The following is a 23,843-nucleotide window of genomic DNA, read 5'->3' as shown; positions in this document are numbered from 1 at the left end:
GCTGCCTACATGGTGCACAATTAATTTATGGACTATTTTAGTAATTTATGGACTTACGTAAGTGTTATCAATTTGGCTCCTATGTCCCACGTGGACCAGGGTTTGCACCACAGAAATGTATTGTTTGTCTGTGAAATGTGTGACACAGCAGTGCCTACCCACAGGGATTAGTGACTACATGTCACAAAATTCAAGTAAATGTGTGAGATCTTCACAAAGAAGTTTCTAAACTTCAAGATAGTTCAGATGAATAGGAGTAGGCTAGAAATAACTGAAATATATTGTAGAAATTATATGATTTTCTATTTTTGCCATAGATACACTTTAAAGAATTGAAAATATATGAGTCCTAATGTGTAGAAGTCTGTTGTACTCAATTCAATACATTTATGCCTGATTTTAATAGTTGCATATTTCACAAATGTCAGCATTATCCATTTTCTATGGGCAGCACAGTGCCTAAGTGGTTAGCACTTCTGCTTGGCAGCACTAGGGTTGTTGGTTTGAATCCCAACCACAGCACCACCTGCCCGGGGTTTGCATGTTCTCCCTGTGCCTGTGTGGATTTCCCTCGGGTACTCTGGTTTCCTCTTACTCTCCAAAGACATGTTGGTAGGTAAATTGTCCCTAGTATGTGTATGTATGGATGTGAGTTATGGACCTTAGATTGTACACTCCTTGAGGGTTAGGGACTGATGTGAATGTACAATATATATGTAAAGCACTGCGTAAATTGACAGTGCTGTATAAGTACCTGTAATAAAAAAAATTTCAGATACCAGCTGCGGAACACAAGTCATGAATCTAAGTATTTTTCCTCTACGTTATAAAAAATTATCCCCTTTGTTGTGCGACATAATCATCAGAAAAGTTACAGTTTATACAGGCACAAGCTTGTACTTTAAACATCACAGCTAACAAAAAATTACAAAGCAATGAAGAAAGCTTTCATCCATTGTATCTATAGAACTTGCTAAATACTTCTTGACATCTGCTAACAGCTTTTTAAAACTACATACAGTGTGTATATTAAAGTGTATGTCTGGCAAAAAGAATAAAAAGTAGTAAATAAACATTTTAATAAACATTAATTAATAAACATTTTTCTATAGAGAAATGCAAGGCTTGGTATTTATTTTTAATAGCTTGCCTATATTGAATTCCCGGCTTCTATAATGCAGGTCACATAATCGCTAACGCTTCTTGAGCGATTCCACTGCTAGTGGGTGTGTACAGAGTGGGGGCATTATGTCACATCACTGCGCTGCCAAGGCAATGAAACACAATCAGACCCCACAATCATCACTCCCCGCCTTTCCATACCCAAGTGCAGAGGTGCAATATTTATTTGAAAGAGTTTTTTTCTAATTTCCAAGTGGAACAATGCATATCTAAACTGTTGTTAGCTGCTGTCTCTGCAGATCACATGTCTGGGAGACATGGCAGCTTCACAAAGAGGAGGGGAGGAACGGCTAGAGGGGAGTCCGCCATCACTCAAGGCAGGAGAGATGGGTGGGGAACATGGTTTTGTACTGACTATGGAAGATACAGGCAAACAAATGGCAACCACCCCAACCTATAACTGGCTTTTGCAGCAAAGAGCGCATGGAAGGGCGACACATGTCAAAAACAACAAACAAAAATTCCCAGCTCACTTACTAGCCTGCCTGCAGCAAACTGAATTACCCTGTCTAACAATTCATGTTAAAACAAGGGTTTAGTTTGCACACATTTGCAAACATGCCCTGTGCCTGCGTGGGTTTCCTCCAGGTACTCCGGTTTCCTCTCACACTTCAAAGACATGCTGGTAGGTTAATTGGATCCTATCTAAATTGGCCCTAGTATGTGTATGTATCAATGTAGGATAGGGACCTTAGATTGTATTCCCCTTGAGGGTTAGGGACTGATGTGAATGTACAATACATATGTAAAGCACTGTATAAATTGAAGGCGTTATATAAGTACCTGAAATAAATAAAATAAGCTGCAGAGGCCATGTCATGGCACCCCAGTGTACTGCAGTCCTAACTCTAGAGTTGGAGCACATATATAATAATGGATAGATTGAGGGCAGCTATGCCTGGAGGGAGCCCACCCTTCTTTAAAGGTATAGGAATGCACTGGCCACCCAGCAAAAAGATACAGGAATGCTCTACAAGAGCACAACAACGGGATGACACAAGATGTAAACTTACCACACTACCGTGGATCAGCTGCCTAGCTTAGTGCGGTCAGTTTACTCTCAGGAGGAGGTGCACAGGCAGGATCAACACAGTATTAGAGAACAAAGGCAGGCACAAAGGTAAAAAACACATTAAAATACAAAAGAGGCAGCAACATTTTTTTTAGGTTTAAAAACAATTGCTGTGCACCTACATCTCCCCATGTTTTGTCTTTTTTAGGCCTCCTTCACACGGGCGAACCGATCGAGTCCGCCTGTCAGGTTTTTTTAGGTGGACACGATCGGACCCGCTATTGCCTGCTATGGAGCGGCAGATGTGGTGGTTGACACCCGCTGACATCTATTCCGATCATGTCTCTTTTTTATATAGGATGGCAGTCGGATGGAAATGGACAGGTGGTCAATTTCCATCTGACTGTTCCATAAAGAACAGTCCTGTCATCTGCCTGCTCAGCGGGGATAAGCAGACAAATTCCATGCTGAGCATAGTTACATACTTAGTCTGGCTGAAAAAAGACAAAAGTCTATCCAGCTCAATAAAAAAAACAAGTTATAATCCTACACTCACAGTTGATCCAGAGGAAGGCAAAAAAACCCAGCAAAGCATGACCCAATTTGCTCCTGCAGGGGAAACAATTCCTTCCTGATCCCCCGAGAGGCAATCAGATTTTCCCTGAATCAACTTCACCTATAAATGTTATATCCAGTTATATTCTGTGTATCTAAGAAACAATCCAGGACTTTTTTTAAAGCAATCCACTGAGCTGGCCAGAACCAACTCTTAAGCAGGTGGATCCACTGCCAGGGTCCGCCCCTTGTGAAAGGGGCCTTAAAAGCATTACATGTACAGAAAAATACCTGTCATAATTCCAATGAGCTTCTAACTTCCTGTTAGAGGTGACAACACGGCACTGAAATTTCAACTAATGTTCTCAGCCTTGTTTAGTTTTCTTCTCGTGGACTACATTCCCCTCATCTCCACACAAGGGGGAAGTGTTCTGTAGTCCAGCAGGCAAATCTGACAACACTGGTTTGTATTTCAGATCAACAGAGGCTCTGTGTTGTCAGCTTGAACAGGAGGTTGGAAGCGAACTAGCTTTCTGGCTTGTACCAAGTATTTTTGTCTGTGCTATCAATAGACAGTCCCCGTCAATCCAACACAGCAGCTGGACAGTTTTGTACAGGCAAATAATATACCCCAGATCACGTTTGGCAGGCAATACTCCTAAACATAAATAGAACAAATCCCTCTGCACATAGGCGAGACAAACCAAGGTCAAAGGACGGAAGTCCCCATACACCCACTTCAGGGAAATGCAAGGCCTTGCTGCCCTCTACGATCGGGGGAGTCCAGCAAAACTGCAAAAGATTAAAAGAAAGAGGGCGCACCAGCCTAGTGCATTATCCTCGGGGGTTTATTAATGGTATGAAAAACTAAAAACATACAAACATGTATGATATCTGGCATGTAAAGCCACCACCTCTTGGCACAGTGAAGGTAAAGACCCAACAGAGACCAACGCCAGGAAAGCGCCACCCAGGATCTAAAAGCGGTTTACACGTTTCGAGGGAACACCCTCTTCATCAGAGTCACTGGGTCTTTACATTTACTGTGTCACGAGGTGGTGAGTTTTTAGCTTTTCATACCCCCGAGGATAATGCAATAGGCTGGTGCGCCATCTTTCTTTTAATCTTTTACTCCTAAACATGTCCCATTCAAGGGAATGGGGCCATTCCACAACTTGTGCAGTGCAGCTTGTACAGTCTCCCAGCTGCCTGTCAATTGCCCTTTGTAAAGCCATCCACTGAAGATCACTTTTAAGAGGGGTGGTAAGGGCTGCTGCAAGTGGGAAAGAGCCTTCAAAGCAAACATGTGGATAACCCAACATGTGTAATCTCATTTTTTTTGCTTGTTCAGCATAACATTGGCATCCACTATGTTCTCCTCTGATGATGCCAACAAGTATGCAAGCTAGGTCACTAGCCCTATCATAATACATATATGGCAACTAGCCAGTAGTAATGTGCATTAGATATGGGGTCTGCAAAGGCCAGGGACCACAAAAGCTGCACTAATGCAACAAGTACAGCTATAAAAGATTCAATTTCTTCATTAGGTCCAAGCAGTATTGATTTAGCAGCTTAATAAGAGACAGTCAAATTCTGCCATGGAGATAACAATCTGTGAAGAGTGAAAAAATGGGTCATAAAGATGAACGAAGAAAGGGATAAAGAGTGGGTTCTGGAAAGGGTGGATATGTTTAGGTTTGGGCTTCTCCTAGTATCACCTCCAGTAAGTGATCCCTAAAGTTTGTCTTTAGGGGCAGGACCCCATTTAATTACAGTGGGTGGAGCCTGGTTAGGTGTGGTTGGAGTGTAGAACAAGCAGCACCATGTACTGTGAATAATGTCCTTGGCCTCCTCCACAAGGGCTTCCCCTGGAAAGGATTTCCTCTGGAATTGGACTTATGGTGGCCAAACACTATACGAAAAATCGGTCAAAATTCTAAATTGAACGTTTGATTGATTCACTGAAGCTCACGTCTGGCTAGGACAAGAGATTCGTATCAGACCACTGAAGATGGGTTTGTATGCTTGTATGCATTGTGTGATTGTATGGGTGTCCCAACGTACCAAAACATTGACATGTCCTATTTTTCAAAACGTGCTGCGAACAGGCACTATTTATCGCTTATAGCGTTTTATATCTTTGTAAGCGGTACATTAAAACTTGGCCGTGGAAATGGGCCCTAAAACAACCAAAACCTAACAGCTATTTTCTTCTTTTCCTTGGCCACCATTTACGTACTGTAGAACTTTTATTTCATTTTCTATTTGTCTGAGAAATTCCATCCTTGCAATATTTAAATCCCTATCAGCTGTTTGCAAACGTCTTTATAGGTGTATATGTGGAATTGTTCTTTAGTCTTTGAGTAATGCTTCCAGTGTGTTATGTGTAGACACACCAAGATTATTTTATCCGGAGGCCATACGGGATAAGGTTTCCATTCATACAGCTTGACAGTAAATGTGTCATTGTTAGTCTGTGTTTCTTATGAGTTCAGGGTGGTTAGCTGCTTCTTCATGCAGCTATATACTGTAAAGTACCTTCCTTCACAGCTAAGATGAGTGTAGGCGTATTAGTGCATTGCTGCAAAAACACTGAACACCTATACATGATACTCTCCATATCGCCATTACAAGCACTTTTCCAAGACAAATTTGCAAAAGATACACTCTCTTCATTGACTAATCTATGGAGGTTTAAAGGGAATTTTCTTGAGTTTGATGTTTTAGTTTAGATTAACCTTTAAAATAGATCAGCTTACTGTAAATGATTTGTATCTAGGAGGCCAGATTCATAGAGTGCCAATGGAGTAAGGCACAGCGACGCACATTATGTGCACTGGTGATTGCAGTGCCATCCATTCATTCTAAATGATACTCCAACACACCTGCATTGCAGCACTCAACTCATGATAAGGAACTATGCACTTTCATCGGAGCGCACCACTACACAAGTTAAGGAACTACTCACTTTCATCAGAGCGCACCACAACACATGATAAGGAACTACGCACTTTCATCGGATCGCACCAAAACAAGCGATAAGGAACTATGCACTTTCATCGGAGCGCTCCACAACACACGATAAGGAACTATGCACTTTCATCGGAGCGCTCCACAACACACGATAAGGAACTACGCACTGTCATCGGAGCGCTCCACAACACACGATAAGGAACTACGCACTTTCATCGGATCACACCAAAACAAGCGATAAGGAACTACGCACTTTCATCAGAGCGCTCCAAAACATACAATAAGGAACTATGCAATATCAGAGCGCACCACAACACACGATAAGGAACTACGCACTTTCATAGGAGCGCACCACAACACACGATAAGGAGCTATGCACTTTCATCGGAGCACACCACTACACACGATAAGGAACTACGCACTTTCATAGGAGTGCACCACAACACACGATAAGGAACTACGCACTTTCATCAGAGCGCACCACAACACACGATAAGGAACTACGCACTTTCATCGGAGCGCACCACAACACACGATAAGGAACTACGCACTGTCATCGGAGCGCTCTACAACACACGATAAGGAACTGCGCTCTGTCATCGGAGCGCTCCACAACGCACGATAAGGAACTATGCAACATCAGAGCGCACCACAACACACGATAAGGAACTACGCACTTTCATCGGAGTGCTCCACAACGCACAATAAGGAACTACACACTTTCATAGGAGCGCTCCACAACGCATGATAAGGAACTACACACTTTCATTGGAGCGCTCCACAACACATGATAAGGAACTATGCAATATCAGAGCGCACCACAACACACGATAAGGAACTACGCACTTTCATTGGAGCGCACCACAACACACGATAAGGAACTACGCACTTTCATTGGAGCGCACCACAACACACGAAAAGGAACTATGCACTCTCATTGGAGCGCACCACAACACACGATAAGGAACTATGCACTCTCATTGGAGCGCACCACTACACACAATAAGGAACTACACACTTTCCTTGCAGCACACCACTACACATGTAAATGCATACACATGTGGGCAGTGCGCTCTCCGTCAGGCAGGTGACTGTGAGTCCACCATGTTCTTGGGTTATACCAGGCAGCTTGGGCGCACTCCCCCATGCCCTAGACTGGGTGGGGTCCGAGTTCCGGTGAAATCAACCTTAAGGCGGCCCCTGAATTAGAGGTGAGCCTTACACCATGTGTTGGAATTAACTGTACAGAGTTCCTCTGTGAAGTGTTGCGTCCCATGTCACTACACCCCTTGCAGTAACTGTTGCATTTAGGAGGGACACCGCTCAGCCTAAGCCCACCCCACCCATCCAGTGTACCTCTGCCACCTCACTTCCAGTGACAGAATGGGGTCCTGCTGTGGACCCCATGCGTGCACTCAATTAAATCCTTTTGCTCCATACTAGCCAGTGGAGCTGAGGGTCTCCGTAACATTGGTCAGTTCCAGTTGCTATGGGAAACCAACCTCTGGGAAGGGAGGCAGAACACCGATTCCTGTTACCAGAGGACACTTCACCAGACACAGGTACCGCACTTCACGACAGGCTGCTCTTCACTTTACACCAGTCCCTTGGCAACTGCTTACTCCCGTCACTCCAATGCTGAGTTAGAGAGAAGTTTAGGGTTTTTTCCCCCAAATTATACTTACTTAGGTGGATGCAGCATCGGTCTTATGTTGTATCTGTCCCCTGCAAGCATTAAAGGTGAGAACTTGACTTGATCACATGACTGCTGATCACTGAGTTCTCAGGGCTCTTTGATCTGCCCCCCACCCAACACCCCCTTTCCTCCTGCACTCACTGGAGCGCTGGGCTATGGTGGGGGAGGGAGCGGCTAGCTCAGGCTCTCAGCTGATTGCTGACATGCTGAGCCAGGTGCCGCTCCAGGCTCTGGGGTCGATGTATCCCCACCCTGGACCAGCTGAGGGCCATCAGCTGACAGCGGGCTGAAAACGGGTCACAGGAGTGCAGAACAAACTGCACTCTTGTGATCCACAGGCGACATACAGCCAAAAGAGCTTTGGTCGTACAATTCCTTTAACCTCTTGCAACTGCCTTGTTTCATACCCTGTATGTGCCCTACCTGACCCAAGTGAGGTTAACTGTCCATTTGACCTCCATGCACCCCTTTAATAACTTCAGACGTCTTCAGGCTTAGAAAAAGTTTAACAACTTTATTGAAAGTTTAATGGCAAGACACGATAAAATGCAACACAGTTTCAACATGTCCTAAACTGAACTAGCTGTCTTGATTGGTGGCGTCCATACTTGGCAGTTCTCCGACATGGTTGGAATCTTTGGGCAGACTGCAGGGCCCAGCACTCCCCCTCCATAAGGCCGTGTCACAGCATCTCCAACCTGGGACCCTACAGTGGCCCAAGATAGGCACAATTCTGGCTGGATCCCAAGGCAAAATGGAAGCGAATGTCTGAGAGAGGACCCCAGCACCCGGCCTTCCCCCCTTTTATTAGTAGCACTGGGCAGGTAGGCTGGGTCCCAAAATCCCGGGAAAAAGGGCAGACAGTTTAATCCCTGCCCCTGGCCTAGGTAAAAGAAAGCTCTATTTGTGTGGAAAAAATGATAAAAATGTCATATGGGTGCAGTGTTGCATGACCGCGCAATTGTCAAAGTGCAACAGCTCTGAAAGCTTAAAATTGGCCGGGGCAGGAAGCGGGTATAAGTGCCCGGTATTGAAGCGGTTAATATTTATGGTTTGTATTGTTATTATAATGCTGATGTGTTCAAATGAAAGTGTATTCTGTGACCATAGATTTCCTTTAATCCACTGTAAATGAATACTACTTTAGACTCCGTTAAGGAAAGTATCTTTCAAAAGTGTGGCCAGAAAATTGATGGCATTATGAGAAAGGTATCATATACAGATTGTTGCTACAAGTGCTACAGCTTAAATAACCCTCCTAATACATGTAAGTACAAGATTTGACTCGGCTATGTCGGGAAGTATGCAGCATAGCTCCCGGCTGCCCCCCCCCCCCCCCCCCCCCATCGCTCTGTGTCCCTCTCTGTATCTTTCTTTCTCACTGTATCCCGTCTGTTTTCCATCCTTCCTTCCCTATTAATACATTCTTCCAGGTACCAACGTTTTCTTCTTCTTCACTGGCAGGATGCTGGTAACTATGCACTGAAGAACTCATTTCAGCACCAACAAGAGAATGCCAAGAACCTAAAGGAGTCGGAACTACTGCTGAAAGATCTTTTTCTGGATGTGGACAAAGCCAAGAAATACGGACACCCTCAGGCAGAGGAGATAGATAAGGAGTAAGTGAAAGAGATAAAACAAAATGAACAGAAAAAGAGGAATGTATAGGTGAACACCATATTGGTGGAGATAGAAATGGTATGCAGGTAAAACAAGATACTTTTCAAATGTTGCCTAGCCACCATCATCATCAAAAATGTGCCATGCAGATGTCTAAGGGCTTGTTTACACGTGCTTCAAAATGTAGCATTTTTTAAAGCACTCTGAATGCCAATCAAAGCACCTGTCACTAAATAAAATGGTAAGATTACAGTCCTGTTCACACGTTGCGTTTGCTTTGCTTCACTTTAAAAATTATACCGTGTCGCTTTTTTTGGTGCTTCAACACATCTCCAAAGCCTCCATAGAAGTCTATGACAAAGCTTGCTAACAGCACCTGCAGCTTTTGAGGGGAGTTTATTCAGATAGCTTCGCTTTGTTTTGGAGGTTTTGCAGGTATGAGATATCCCAGGATGCACTGGGAAACCAACAAGTGAATCAGAAAGACGTCATCAGCAGTCACTTTTGGTTCATGTGTATATATTCTGGAAGTGTCTGGTGCAGATGTCACACATATAGTATGCAACATAGGAATGTTTTAGGTCAGCAGGGACTGGAGAGATAGGACTGAGTGGCAGAGGATCAGCAGAGCTGGGGGACCTAAGCAGGAGAAGCAAGCAATGTCACATGTGGTGCGCAGGATGGGAGCAATATAGCTGGAGGTGAGCGGGGACCAGAGAGATAGTAGGATCAGCAGTGCTGGGAGTTACCACTGAGCGGGGGATTAGCAGCGTTGGGAGTTACCACTGAGTGGGGGATCAGCAGAGGTAGGGGTTACCACTGAGTGGGGGATCAGCAGAGCTGGGGATTACCATTGAGTGGGGGATCAGCAGAGCTGGGGGTTACCACTGAGTGGGGGATCAGCAGAGCTGGGGGTTACCACTGAGTGCGGGATCAGCAAAGCTGGGAGTTACCACTGAGTGGGGGATCAGCAAAGCTGGAAGTTACCACTGAGTGGGGGATCAGCAAAGCTGGGGGTTACCACTGAGTGGGGGATCAGCAGAGCTGGGGGTTACCACTGAGACGGGGATCAACAAAGCTGGAAGTTACCACTGAGTGGGGGATCAACAAAGCTGGGGGTTACCACTGAGTGGGGGATCAGCAGAGCTGGGAGTTATCACTGAGACGGGGATCAGCAAAGCTGGGAGTTACCACTGAGTGGGAGATCAGCAAAGCTGGAGTTTACTACTGAGCAAGGGGTCAGTAGAGCTGGGGGTTACTACTGAGTGGGGAAACAGCAAAGCTGGAGTTTACTACTGAGCAAGGGGTCAGTAGAGCTGGGGGTTACTACTGAGTGGGGAATCAGCAGAGATAGGGGTTTCTAATGAGCGGGGGATCACCAGAGCTGGTGGTTACTATTGAGTGGGGGATCAGCAAGCCTGGGGGTACTACTGAGTGGGTCATCCGCAGACCTGGGGGTACTATTAAGCAGGAGATCTGCTGAACGAGGGTACTAATAAGTTTTGGATCTGCTGAACAAGGGTACTAATGAGCTGGGGATCTGCTGAGTGGGAGTACTATTGAGCTGGGGTTCCACTAGCCCCCTTTAAAACAAATAGAAAATCAACACTCACACAGGGCATATGCCAAGCTTTATTAAAGCTTCACAAAAGCATCAGAGAAGGATCAAAAACATGTAAAAAAAAGTATTTTGAAGTGGTATGCGGTTTAATGTGTGTTAAAGACGAGGCAAGTGTAACTGAGCTCTTAAACATTTGCACAGACATTACAAATCATCACCATATTGTTTGTAATATGATTACTTCCTGTCATCATTCGCTCCATCTATGGCCATAATGTGGTATTTTTATTTTGTTTGGGGTATTTTAGGAAATTTTAGGAAAGATGGTGCTCATCTGATCTTAAAAGGTGCTGCAGGCTAAAGTATATTTAAAACCCAAACTTTTCTTCTTGGTTTTGGATAAAGTGTGCAAAGGTCAGAACCTCTTGTCATTAAATACATCAGAATATGAGAGGAAGTCTCCTAACCCTTTCTTGCTTCATCCAAAACTAAATAAGACACAGGCTTGTCCAAGAGTGTAATAAATGCTTTCTTATCAGATACATTGTACACGTAATAATATCTCCAGCTGAAATCTTCGATTGCCATTGTTTTTGCTTCCTGTTCTCTGTTGGGGAGATTTACTGTCACTTCCTGTTCCAGAGACACTACAGGAAGCAGGCTATATCTCCAAAGGGAGGGTCAATCTCTTTCTAGACAGCTGTCAATGAAATAGGTATCCCCTTAAAAGATTTCTCTTCATCTCCTGTTCTGGTGACAACTGTAAATTTTTCAATTTGTCACAAAACCTAAATGGGAAAACTGATGAACAAGTCAGCAATCCCTCTCCTCTCTGTACCCCCAGAGCTGACACTCTATATGTCTGTATATAGTATAATGTAGTGATGCCGGCTCCATCCCTCTCCTCCCTGTACCCCCAGAGCTGGTACTCTATATGTCTGTATATAGTATAATCTAGTGATGCCGGCTCCATCCCTCTGGTCTCTGTACCCCAGAGCTGACACTCTATATGTCTGTATATAGTATAATGTAGTGATGCCGGCTCCATCCCTCTCCTCTCTGTACCCCCAGAGCTGGTACTCTATATGTCTGTATATAGTATAATCTAGTGATGCCGGCTCCATCCCTCTGGTCTCTGTACCCCAGAGCTGACACTCTATATGTCTGTATATAGTATAATGTAGTGATGCCGGCTCCATCCCTCTCCTCTCTGTACCCCCAGAGCTGGTACTCTATATGTCTGTATATAGTATAATCTAGTGATGCCGGCTCCATCCCTCTGCTCTCTGTACCCCAGAGCTGACACTCTATATGTCTGTATATAGTATAATGTAGTGATGCCGGCTCCATCCCTCTCCTCTCTGTATTCCCAGAGCTGACACTCTACATGTCTGTATAAAAAACCTAAATGGGAAAACTGATGAACAAGTCAGCAATCCCTCTCCTCTCTGTACCCCCAGAGCTGACACTCTATATGCCTGTATACAGTATAATGTAGTGATGCCGGCTCCATCCCTCTCCTCTCTGTACCCCCAGAGCTGGTACTCTATATGTCTGTATATAGTATAATCTAGTGATGCCGGCTCCATCCCTCTGCTCTCTGTACCCCAGAGCTGACACTCTATATGTCTGTATATAGTATAATGTAGTGATGCCGGCTCCATCCCTCTCCTCTCTGTATTCCCAGAGCTGACACTCTACATGTCTGTATAAAATATAATGTAGTGATGCCGGCTCCATCCCTCTCCTCTCTGTACCCCAGAGCTGACACTCTATATGTCTATATACAGTATAATGTAGTGATGCTGGCTCCTTCTCTTTCCTTCTCCCTGGTATATAACCTGCCAGTGGTGCTGATACTGCGCCACTCCTCCTCCTCCCTCTCATTGGGCAGCGCTGTCAGTCAACGGTGCAGAGCAGTCAGTGTTGGGCTGGCTGCGTCTCGGGAACTGACCAGGATCGTGCAGAACCAGCAGAGACTCATCCACACCCAGCAGCAGCGGATCGATCCTCAGTCTCCTGACGCCTGCCACTTGTGTCCCTTCTTCCTGGGGGCGGTGCCGTCCCCCTGAAAAATGCCGCCCAAGGCAAATGCCTTGTTTGCCTTGCAGTAAATACGCCCCTGGTCACATGTCACTGCTTTGCAATGCTGATATTTCATATGCTCGCTACACATTAAATCCTTTGACACAGAAGATTTTGCTTGAGTCTCCAAACAGCTGGAAGACATTATCTGGTTAATTCAATAAAGCCCAACACTTATCTGTCTGTATGAACCTTTTAAATGGTCTGCTCCAGATTCAAAAATCCCTGCCCCCAATTTTCACAATTTTAATGACAAATGCAGCAGCTTCAGATAGTCCTCAGTAGAACTACTAAAGCATCAGATTTAAATATAATTACTTTCAGTTTGCAGATAACAAAAGTGTAGGTAATTAGGAGTAGTTATAAGTTGGCGTACAGAGATAGGTAGAGTGCCTGTCTATGTAGCAGCTTGCATGTTTTCTGTCGCTACCTGCTCCCCTTCCTACCTCTCACTGGTTGTTAAGGAAGATGTCTTCTTTAGAAATACACTTAAACTAGTTCTGTATTCTCTGATTTTCTTTTTTTGGTGGTATCTGATGTATGGTTTTTAATAAACAATTTCTGTTTGCATCCAGCATTCGCCAGCTGCATGAGCGTCTGAGTGGTGAGTGTGCAGAGTACAGAGAAGTGTATGAGAAATACAATATTGCAACCCCTGAACCCAAAGTGAACTGGCCACAGATCCTGGACAGCAAGAAGGTACAGTCTAACCAGTAGATATCTATGAAACTTTTTGAGCAAACTTTTAGTACAAACCCTAAAGGTTCAGAATACTCATATATCCATGATATATCTGTGATTGTTGGAACCCAATTACCATTTATATGTAATAGGAAATATCACCATACTAGGGTTCCCAGATTACGAAATGATAAGTCAACTGTCTTTAGAAACAATGCAAACAAACATGATGAATCCTTGCTGAAAGCTTGTGTAAGCACATTCAAACAGAAACTTTGATGCGTTTTGCATTACCATGATTAAGCGCAGGTAGTGTGAAACGCATCAAGGTTTCGGTATTATGTTGTCTCTACTTTTTTATCATTATTAAACACCTGAAAACACACAATTTCAACAAGGATTCATTTTGTTTGCATTGGTATGATGGGACCTGGCAAAGTTCAAGGCCCTGCTGTTAGTATCAAGCATGCATGTAGCAGGACCGGTAGCCACTCCCTTGTGACACCATTAGTTCATTTACAACTGTCATTATAACTTAAACTGACACTAAACTCTGATTTTAAAAAATATATTCAAGTATGTTTTTTTTAACCCCAAAAAGTTCTATTGCTCTCAGCCTCTTCCAAATCTACAAATTCCCCTTTTTTTGCTGCTGTGATTTGACGTTCTGTTAGAGGGTGGCTACATTCATTCTCCATTATCCCACTGTATGTAGGAACATAGCCACCCTCTCTTGCTCCTTCCTGAGACAAACAATGAACTATGGGGTTTGTAATGTGTATAGAGCAGTCCACATGACTGCAACTAACATACACAGCTCATTCTAAACAAATGGAAGTGAGGGGAAAAAGGAGAGGCTTGAGGGCTCATGGAGGACTTTACAAGGAGCCAAGAACACCCAGTAAGACATTTCAACATCAAACATGTTTCATGAAAAACATTAAGTAGTGGATGTGTATGGATTGTTTTTGGAGAATAAGGATTGTTTAGTGTCACTTTAAAGCGGAGTTCCACCCAAAAGGGGAAGTTCCGCTTTAAAAATTGTTCCCCTGTTCCCCATTAAGGATTGGCACCTTTGGGAAGCGGATACCCGAATCTGACAGGTACCCGCTCCCACTTCCGCTGCGATCGCCTACGCGATCGGAAGCAGAGGTTGTCCTCCTACCCTCCCTCCCCGTAGTCTTCTGGGATAGCTGACAGGTTCTAGAAGACAATGGGGCCATTCAGGAAGCGTAGCGCTACTCGCACATGCGCAGTGGGCACCCAGATGTGAAGCCGCAAGCTGTCACAGCCGGGTGCCCATACTGAAGATGCAAGTGCCTGAAATACAGGATGACCGTTGAAATGGGCTGCGGCAGGGGCAACGCGGGATCGTGGGACAGGTGAGTGGCTGTTTTTTAAAAGTCAGCAGCTACAGTTTTTGTAGCTGCTGACTTTTATTTTTTTACAAAGTGAGTGGAACTCCGCTTTAAGTAAGCAATCAGTGAAACTGCCTATATCTGGTCATTTTTATGTTACCGTTGAAGTTAAACTCATCGGTTCTCGGCCTTTTGGCTAAGATCAAGTGTAGAAGTTAAAGGTAAACTTCATGTAAGAGGTATTATAACACCAAAGTGATCAAGATATGTATTTATTAGAAAAATTGGTCCATGTATATTTATATAGAGCTAGCATAAATACTTGATCCTGCCCTGTTATTACCTTCCTTTAATTCCCTGCAAGCAGTCAATTAGGGCCATTTGTCCAAATGCTGATTTGCTGCCAATTCTGGACTATCCTGTTTTGTATTTCACCTTTGATTTTTATCACATTATGTTGCTCTCCCTCTGTAGAATCAATTAGACTCAAAGCAGTACGGCCCCAGCCTGGCAGATGTAGAGCGACAGATTGCAGAGCACAATATACTGCAAAGAGAGATTGATGAATATGGAACAGAAATCCGGAATCTACCACAGGTATTGTTTTATTCCATATATTACTTTGTATTGTAGTTATGGTTTACTAACCCTAAGGGGGAGATTTACTAAAACTGGGCACTTAGAATCTGGTGCAGCTGTGCATGGTAGCCAATCAGCTTCTAGCTTGTTCAGTTAAAGGATAAGGTCACTTTTTTGTTTCAAAATTCCAGCTCCCCTATGTATCAATTCTTTATTTATTTATTACAGGTACTTATATAGCGCCATCAATTTACGCAGCGCTTTACATATATATTGTACATTCACATCAGTCCCTAACCCTGAAGGGGCGTACAATCTAAGGTCCCTAACTCACATTCATACATACACATACTAGGGACAATTTTGACAGGATTCAATTAACCTACCAGCATGTCTTTGGAGCATGGAAGGAAACCGGAGTACCTGGAAGAAACCCATGCAGGCACAGGGGAGAACATGCAAACTCCAGGCAGGTGGTGCCATGGTTGGGATTTGAACCAACAACCCTAGTACTGCCAGGTGGAAGTGCTAACCTAACTAATAATAGTATTGGTGTTTGACACATCATTGAGTACCTTTGATAGCAGGTCAAGGCAGGTATTGTAAAAAAAAAACAAAAAAAAAAAACAAATCATCATCCTACCCTATCAATTGTTTAGTTGGTAATACCTACAAGAATATCATTATTTTATGTAATTTTTGCCCTTATAGGTATCCTCTGTAGGATTTTTCTTTACTTTTGTGGAATGACCAGAACTTTTTTTATTTAACTTACAGGAGAATGCTGCCATTAAGAATCAGTACCGTGGTTTGCAGGTGAGTTACTGATATGTTAAGATGATAATGTAGACCATTGAAAGCTAAGTACACACAGGCCGAATACTAGGTGATGCCGGCTGGTTCAACAGAAACATTCGGCCCATGTGTACGGTAGCCAGTCTGGCATCTGTCAAAGAGGCATACTGGAAAAAGTTCTACTGATCGGCTTCCAATGGCTGAGAGCTCTGGCCGGTGTGTTCTGGTGGGGGGTGCACTCAGAACACAATAGCACAGCGGGGGAGATCACTGTACTAACATCGCTTGTGTTAGTACAGCGATCTGTCAGTGTGTACAGTGTGTACGGGGACATGGACACAAGATAGCCCATGAACACACAATCTGCCTGAATTGGGGACAATTGCCTTACAAAACCTGTCCCACCCATTATTAGTCCCCCTCTGATAAGCTGGATCCATGGACTTTCTTTCCAATCTGCAACTTTCTCTTCTAAGGTACTAAAGCTTGGCCACAACAAGATAACATGATTTCTATTTGTGTGCTCCATTGGACCAAAAACACCAATGAAATTTTCCAGAGCAGTGTTATAGTGAATGCTCTGTGGCGTTGTCTTTGGTACACAAGGTGCTTCTTACACATAATAAGGGAGACTCTGGATTCTGGATCACCAGGTGAATCAGGTCACTAGATACACAGAATATAACTGGATACTAACATTTATAGGTAAAGTTGATCCAGGGAATATCCGATTGCCCGCAGGAGCAAATTGGATCATGCTTTGCTGGGGGTTTTTTTTTGCCTTCCTCTGAATCAACCGTGGGTGTAGGATTTTATTTTTTTTTTTTGTAGAACTGGATGTACTTTTGTCTTTATTCAGGCAGACTAATCATGTAACTAGAATTCTCAGGAGGAGGTCAGCAATAGCAGACACCATTGTTCACTTACCAAGAGCAATAAATATAGACCTATTTCAAATAAAATGACAGAAGTCTATATTTCTCAGATATAATTACCAAGTTATAAAAAAACATGAAATTCACTGCTGTGGCCAATATATATCCAAAATAACTGGTTGGTCTGACTTCTTGCACTTTTACAGGAGGATGTAACATGGCGGGGACGCCACCTGGGCAGTTTGTATAATCACCTTCATGGATGTTCAAAGGAACTGATGTACCTGACCGATGAACAGAACAAGATAATTAAACAGGACTGGAGTGATCAAAATCCTGATCTGTCAGGTATCCGGAGGCAGTATGAGGTAAGTAGCCACCAAATGTAGGCCACGATATAGAAATTAGGATAAATACAGTATGTGCTGATTACCTTAATATGTTGTATGCTAACATCTGTGCATAGGTAATGTTGATAAGCTTCCTTTCCTAAAGTGACTATCTTAGGCTCCCTACAGTTTATGTAAACAAAGCTTTAAATCATTAATATCATTTCAAATGACATTTTCAAAATTTGGAAATCTGCAGTTTTCATTAAAATATTACCTTGTCACCCCGCTATGAAGTTTATGCGTGTACTTTCTGTTATTGGGTGACAACACCCTGTTCTTGTCTCTCAGTTCTGCACCTGTGTTGTCACTCTCTCAGTGAACTACAAATAGTTTAACTCACTGATAAGAACACAGCTGATACTGGGATGCAGGCATGTAGAGCGGTAGAAGCTACAAAGAGACGGCCGGAGATCAGCAGCACTGATATCCAACAAAGGATGAAAAATAGGTTAAAACAAGTGTATTATTTAAAAGAATGTACATTTTTATAATATACAGTACTTTAGCAAACTAAATGTAATGTATTTAGCGTTACCTTAAATCCACATTGTTCTGCATGGGAGGTTGATGGTGCAATAAGGTCAATGGTATAAACCATTTAGAAAACGCTAAAAAAAGTTAAGGGTTGCAGTAGCAAGTTAGATTTATGCTTTTTAACCCCTCGACGCCGACAGTACGCAAATATGTGGCCTTGCGGCGTCTGGGCCTTGATGCCGAGCAGCCGCATATTTGCGTACCATTTGAAAACACATATGTGCTGAGACCGCGCACCCTGCGTGCTCCCAGCACATGTCAGTGTCTCACGAAAAAGGTCCCGATCTCCCCTTGCGAGCAGGACCTTTTATGATCATGTGACCGCTGTGACAGCGAATCACGGCGGCCACATGACCCTAAAACCCCGCCCTCCCTCCTGGTGTCTGAAACCCTTTAAAGGGCCTGGAGGCGCCGGCGTGAAGAGATTAAAGTGCAGGTTAAGAAATGAAAACACAAAACAGTTTCATTTCTTACCATAATTTTCCTTGTCTACCCATGGCAGCATACATATGATACTATGGTTTGCTCCTTCCCAACCCATACCATTGATATCTATAACTTAACCTGTAATCTCAAAGAACCCTTATTTCCGTAATTGGCTAAAACATGAAGGAATTTATAATGCCATCGATAGGCACCAGTATTGATACCTGTGATAAGTAATGAAACAATTTTCTGGTTTCTTGCAGTCTTCATGGTAGCATTTTCTATAGTAAATAACTTGCTACATGGAAGGGATAGAAATGCAAATAATTTATTGTGAACCTGTGCCCAGATCTTGCACACCAGCATTTTTACATATTCTAAACTAGCAGTAAAAGCACTTTAAACCAAGTGCTTTCACTCATCTTGGTATCTATAAGCATTGTAGAGACATTCATTATCAAAATTCACAACATAGCCACTGAAATGTTACATTTTTTCTGTGTGCAATAAGAATGCTACTATGGTAGATTTTGTTTTAAAAAAGTTATAATTTCAAGTTAGTTTGTGTTATTTACAACATCTTTATTTACTATGTTGTAGGATGTATAAAATATAGATACATAAAAGATTTGTCACTGCACCTTTCTGTTTGTTTACTTAAAGAAGGTAGATTTCAAGGGGGGTGCTGAGTAATTTATTTTTCTAAAAAGGGGAAAGTAGGCCAAATAAGTCTGCAAATCTCTGATTTAACTGTTTCCAAATATAGTTATATTCAAGTCTTGCTGTGAATGATAACTGTCACAGTTGCTTGTGTGCTGTACTGAACTGTCATCCCATCAAGTGGCTGGTGTCATAGCTGATCACATGTGCACCTTTAAAACTGCAGATCAAACAGAAGCTAAGAAGGCAGCTTCCTTGACTGAAAGGATAGAAGAGTTTAGTTCCACTTTAAGAAAGAATTTTATGCTCAATGCAACCAATCAGATCATGTTTTGACACTGCGAGAGTAGACTATCAAATTACAAATCTGGTGGTAGATTTACTCATCTCAAAATAAATCCATGTCAGTGAAATGAACGCTCACATCAAGCACTATATGCTTTGTATTAAAACCTTCTTTTTTCCTGCAGCGTTTTAAGTCAGAGGAATTGCTGCCCCAGGAGGAGGCAGTGAATAGCCTGCTGGATGATGGGGAAAGGATGATTGAACTCAAACACCCAGCTGCTAGCTGTATTCAGGTAAATCACTACAAAGATTTATATATATATACATACGCACTATATTGCCAAAAGTATTGGGACACCCCTCCAAATCATTGGATTCAGGTCTTCCAATCACCTCCATGGCCACAGGTATATAAAACCAAGCACCTAGGCATGCAGACTGCTTCTACAAATATTTGTGAAAGAATGGGTCGCTCCCAGGAGCTCAGTGAATTCAAGCGTGGTACCGCGATAGGTTGCCACCTGTGCAATAAGTCAATCCGTGAAATGTCCTTGTTACTAAATATTCCACGGTCAACTGTTAGTGGTATTATAACACAGTGGAAGCAACTGAGAACAACAGCAACTCAGCCGAGTACCAGTGAAGGGAACTCTTAATTCGTCAGCATACCAAGACATTTTGGACAAGTTCATGCTCCCAACTTTGTGAGAACAGTTTGGGAATGGCCCCTTCCTGTTCCAACATGACTGTGCACCAGTTCACAAAGCAAGGTCCATAAAGAGTCCTGACCTCAACCCATTAGAACACCTTTGGCATGAATTAGAGAGGAGACTGTGAGCCAGGCCTTCTTGTCTGACATCAGTGCCTAATCTCTCAAATGTGCTTCTGGAAGAATGGTCAAACCTTCCCATAGACACTCCTAAACCTTGTGGACAGCCTTCCCAGAAGAGTTGAAGCTATTATAGCTGCAAAGGGCGGACCAACTCAATATTGAACCCTACGGACTAAGACTGAGATGCCATTAAAAATCATGTGCCTGTAAAGGCAGGCATCCCAATATAGTGTGTGTGTATGTGTATACATATATATATATATATATATATATATATATATATATAAAACAGTGCCAATTTTTGTCACAATACATTTGCTACGGTTGGTCTTTTATGGTTACAAAGTTAATCATGTTGAAATAAAAAGACAAATGTCCATCTAGAGGAAGAAGCAAATAGAAAACTCCCATATACACTATCCTATACCCACATTTGATCCAGAGGAAGGCAGAAAACCCCAATAAAACATAGTCCAATATGCTCCAGCAAGAGAAAAAATATATTTCTTCCTGGTCCGCCAGGAGGCAATCAGGCATTACTTGGATCGCCAATCACTGGTGTTATTACCTGAAAAAATATTAATATCCAATTATACTTTGTGAATTTAGGAATGCACTCAGCTGTTTTTTTTAAAACAATCTACTGAGCTGGCCTGAACCAGTTCTTGAGGGTGTCTGTTCAACATCTTCACAGCTCTTACTGTGAAGAAGCCTTTCTGTATCTCTTTCTCCAGATGTACAGAGTCCCCCCTTGTCCTCTGTAATGACCTGAATGTGAATAACTCTACACCAAGCTCAGTATATGGACCTTCTATAAATCTATTCATGTTGATCATATCCCTCTTAATAACCTCTTCTCAAGAGAGAATAAATTCAGCTCCTTTAATCTTTCCTCATAGCTGATCTCCTTCATGCCTCGTATCAGTTTGGTTGCCCCTCTCTGTACTTTCTCCAGTTCCCCAATGTTCTTTTTGTGAATTGGTGCCCAAAACTGAACTGCATATTCCAGATGAGGTCTTACTAATGATTTGTACAGGGGTAATATGATATCTCTCTCTCTCTGGAGTCTATACCTCTTAATACAAGAAAGGATTTTGCTCACTTTAAAAACTGCAGCTTGGCATTGCATGCCATTATTAAGTCTACAATCTGCCAGAACTCCCAGATCCTTCTCTGCCATTGACTCCCCCAGCTGTTCTCCTCATAGAATGTATGGTGCATGTTTTTAGCCTCCAAGTGCATAACTTTACATTTATGAACATTCAGGGCTCCTTCTCACTAGGTGTGGTGTAGGAACTAGTGCACAATCATGTACACAAAAATGCTTTATCCTTTCGCAGACACCTGGATGCCATTAATTTTAACAATCACACACGCATCTTTTTTGTGCATTTCTTGCACATAGGGCAGCCCATTGAAATGATTGGGCTGCCCTAAAACACAAAGCATAGAAACAGGAAAAAAAGTGAGAAGTGTGTGTGCTAGGACTCCTCCTGGTGTCAAGGAGTCCTAAATCTTTTTTAGTTCTTCTTGGTAGTTTCTATAGTTTTACGGTTAGGCGACCTACGGAAGCAAAGTAAAAATGCTTTGTGTAAGCTACAAGTGGCACTGGTTGGAGCTTACACAGAGGTAAGACCTCTTTCTCCACCACTATCTACACAGTTGGGTTTATTTACTAAAGCTAGAGAGTGCAAAATCTGGTGCAGCTCTGCGTAGAAACCAATCAGCTTCCAGGTTTTATTGCCAATGCTTAACTGAACAAGCTCAAGTTAGAAGCTGATTGGTTTCTATGCAGAAGTGAACCTCATGTTGTACTCTCCAGCTTTAGTAAATAAACTCCACTATGTGCATTGCAGGATGAAGGAAAGTGAGCTACGTGCTTTCCCAAACTTGTAAGTACTGGATAATTCTCTATACTTCAGGCAGCTACAGCTTCAATGCAATGATTTTACATAGGGGAGTGGACCAGTATTAAGTCGGCTTTTAGCTTCAGGTTTACCTTATTTGTATAGAACACATCAGCTTTATGCATGCATTGTGATATTACTTTCCACCACCCCAATTCCCCAGGTGAGCTCCTCTAGAGGTATAGGATAGACACTCCCAGACAGCCTGCACCCTTCTATGAGGTCATACTGTCTTGTTACTCCTCACTTGCACTGACCCTATAAGTGTAGTGCTACTCCTCTTGAGGGCCCCTGTGTTTCTAGATCCTTCTAAGCTCTGCACAGCCAGGCAACATACATTTTCCACACTTGCATCCACAGTGAGTGAACAGTCCATGAGCGAGGTTTTTGTTATTTTATTAGAGGAAATAACTTGGATAGGGTAATAGGGATTATGGGATGCCCAACTTGACCAATCAATGCACGGGGACAACTTTCTTCCTATTTACAGAAACAGATCCTGAATTGTTCTTTTCCTTGAAAACAGTCAGGCATTACAGATCAGTAGCAAATGCCCCTTACAGGCTAGGGGCTTGCTGCCCCTCTGAAAGCTAGCTTAGCTTGTTGAAAACTACATGCAGAGATGTTTCCTCCACCCTGTAGAACTGCTCCCAGCTCCACAGCCTGCAGACACTACCAGCCCTCCTGGCTGCTCTGAAGATCTCCCAGGACAAGGATAAAGGATTAATCACAGCGCTGTCCTTTGAAATCTTGCTACACATGGCAGTCTCTCCCACCTTGTGAATCCCTGGGTGTGCTGATGTACTCACTCTGTCCTCCTTGCTCCCACTGCTCCCACTGCTCCCAGGCCTTGATCCTGTTCATACCATGATGCTGAATGGACCCTCCTGAACCAGCCCAATCCTAGCCTGGAGGCCAGCTCCTGCTAGACCCAGGGGACCCCTCCCAGGCCACTGACAGTCTCCTCAGCACTCCATATTCCACCCGACTCCCCAACCAGCCTGAATATCCTATATTTATGGATTGGTCTCACCACTCTTCCAGGGCCTCCAAACCTGGCATTGGTTAAACTCCCATAAACATGCAGATTAGGTCTCCACCCCTTCTGCCCATTGGCTTCTGGAAGGTTCCATGGTCCTCCAGAACCAGGTGGAGGCGATAGAGTCCCAACCTATTAAGCCATCCAGCCTGTCCTGCAGTAACACGACCTAATGTACAAACTCAGACAGTTACCATGAGTCATACACAATAAATTTACCTACACTACTCTAGTAGAACACCAGTGAGTGCTACATAAGATATTGAGAGGAGAGCTGGAGGAACAAAGGAGCAGTAGATGAAAATGCAATTGCTGTGCATTAGTGTTTATGTAAATTGTACAGTATATACCATGTACAAAATTGCAGGATGGGTGATCAGTTATATAGCAGTAGACTGCATTTACACAATTGTCTTTGCTATCAAAGTCCCCTGTGTTTTCATGTATTATTATATATCCTGGTTGTACATTGTATAGCAGAGGCATTGTTGGCTTTTCCAGTGTCACATGCATATATTCTTTACAATGGTATAATCAATTTCTTTTACAAACAAATGCATAAGTGTAAGCCTATAAAATAATACATGTATTATTTGTGTCACAGGCTCATGATGAAGCCCTGAAAGGGGATTGGCAGAATTTTCTAAATCTGTGCATCTGTCAAGAGAACCATCTAAAGAATGCAGAGGATTACAAGAAGGTAAGAAGCACAATGATATGTGTAGCTTTATTTTCTGGACTGTTGATTATGATATAGAATTTTATTATGTTAAATGCTTTTTGTATTATGAAT

At 43.0% G+C, this 23,843-nt stretch overlaps 1 protein-coding gene across 1 annotated transcript in view; it reads left to right on the top strand.

Moving 5' to 3' along the window:
- The window catches only part of EVPL (envoplakin), an 87,776-nt gene that overhangs the window by 26,692 nt on the left and 37,241 nt on the right, over positions 1 to 23,843 (top strand). The window contains exons 3-9 of the mRNA XM_089690663.1: positions 8,886 to 9,040; positions 13,263 to 13,386; positions 15,201 to 15,323; positions 16,083 to 16,121; positions 17,182 to 17,343; positions 19,458 to 19,565; positions 23,655 to 23,750. Of these exons, the coding sequence (XP_089546789.1) occupies positions 8,886 to 9,040; positions 13,263 to 13,386; positions 15,201 to 15,323; positions 16,083 to 16,121; positions 17,182 to 17,343; positions 19,458 to 19,565; positions 23,655 to 23,750 (807 nt within the window). The remainder of the gene's footprint in view (positions 1 to 8,885; positions 9,041 to 13,262; positions 13,387 to 15,200; positions 15,324 to 16,082; positions 16,122 to 17,181; positions 17,344 to 19,457; positions 19,566 to 23,654; positions 23,751 to 23,843) is intronic.

This window comes from Staurois parvus, unplaced genomic scaffold (genome assembly GCF_062004578.1).
Source record: "Staurois parvus isolate SC_StPar_1 unplaced genomic scaffold, SC_StPar_1.0 ptg000538l, whole genome shotgun sequence".
NCBI lineage: Eukaryota > Metazoa > Chordata > Amphibia > Anura > Ranidae > Staurois > Staurois parvus.
Note: the sequence above shows the minus strand (reverse complement) of the source record. Positions and strands in the feature narration are given on the sequence as shown.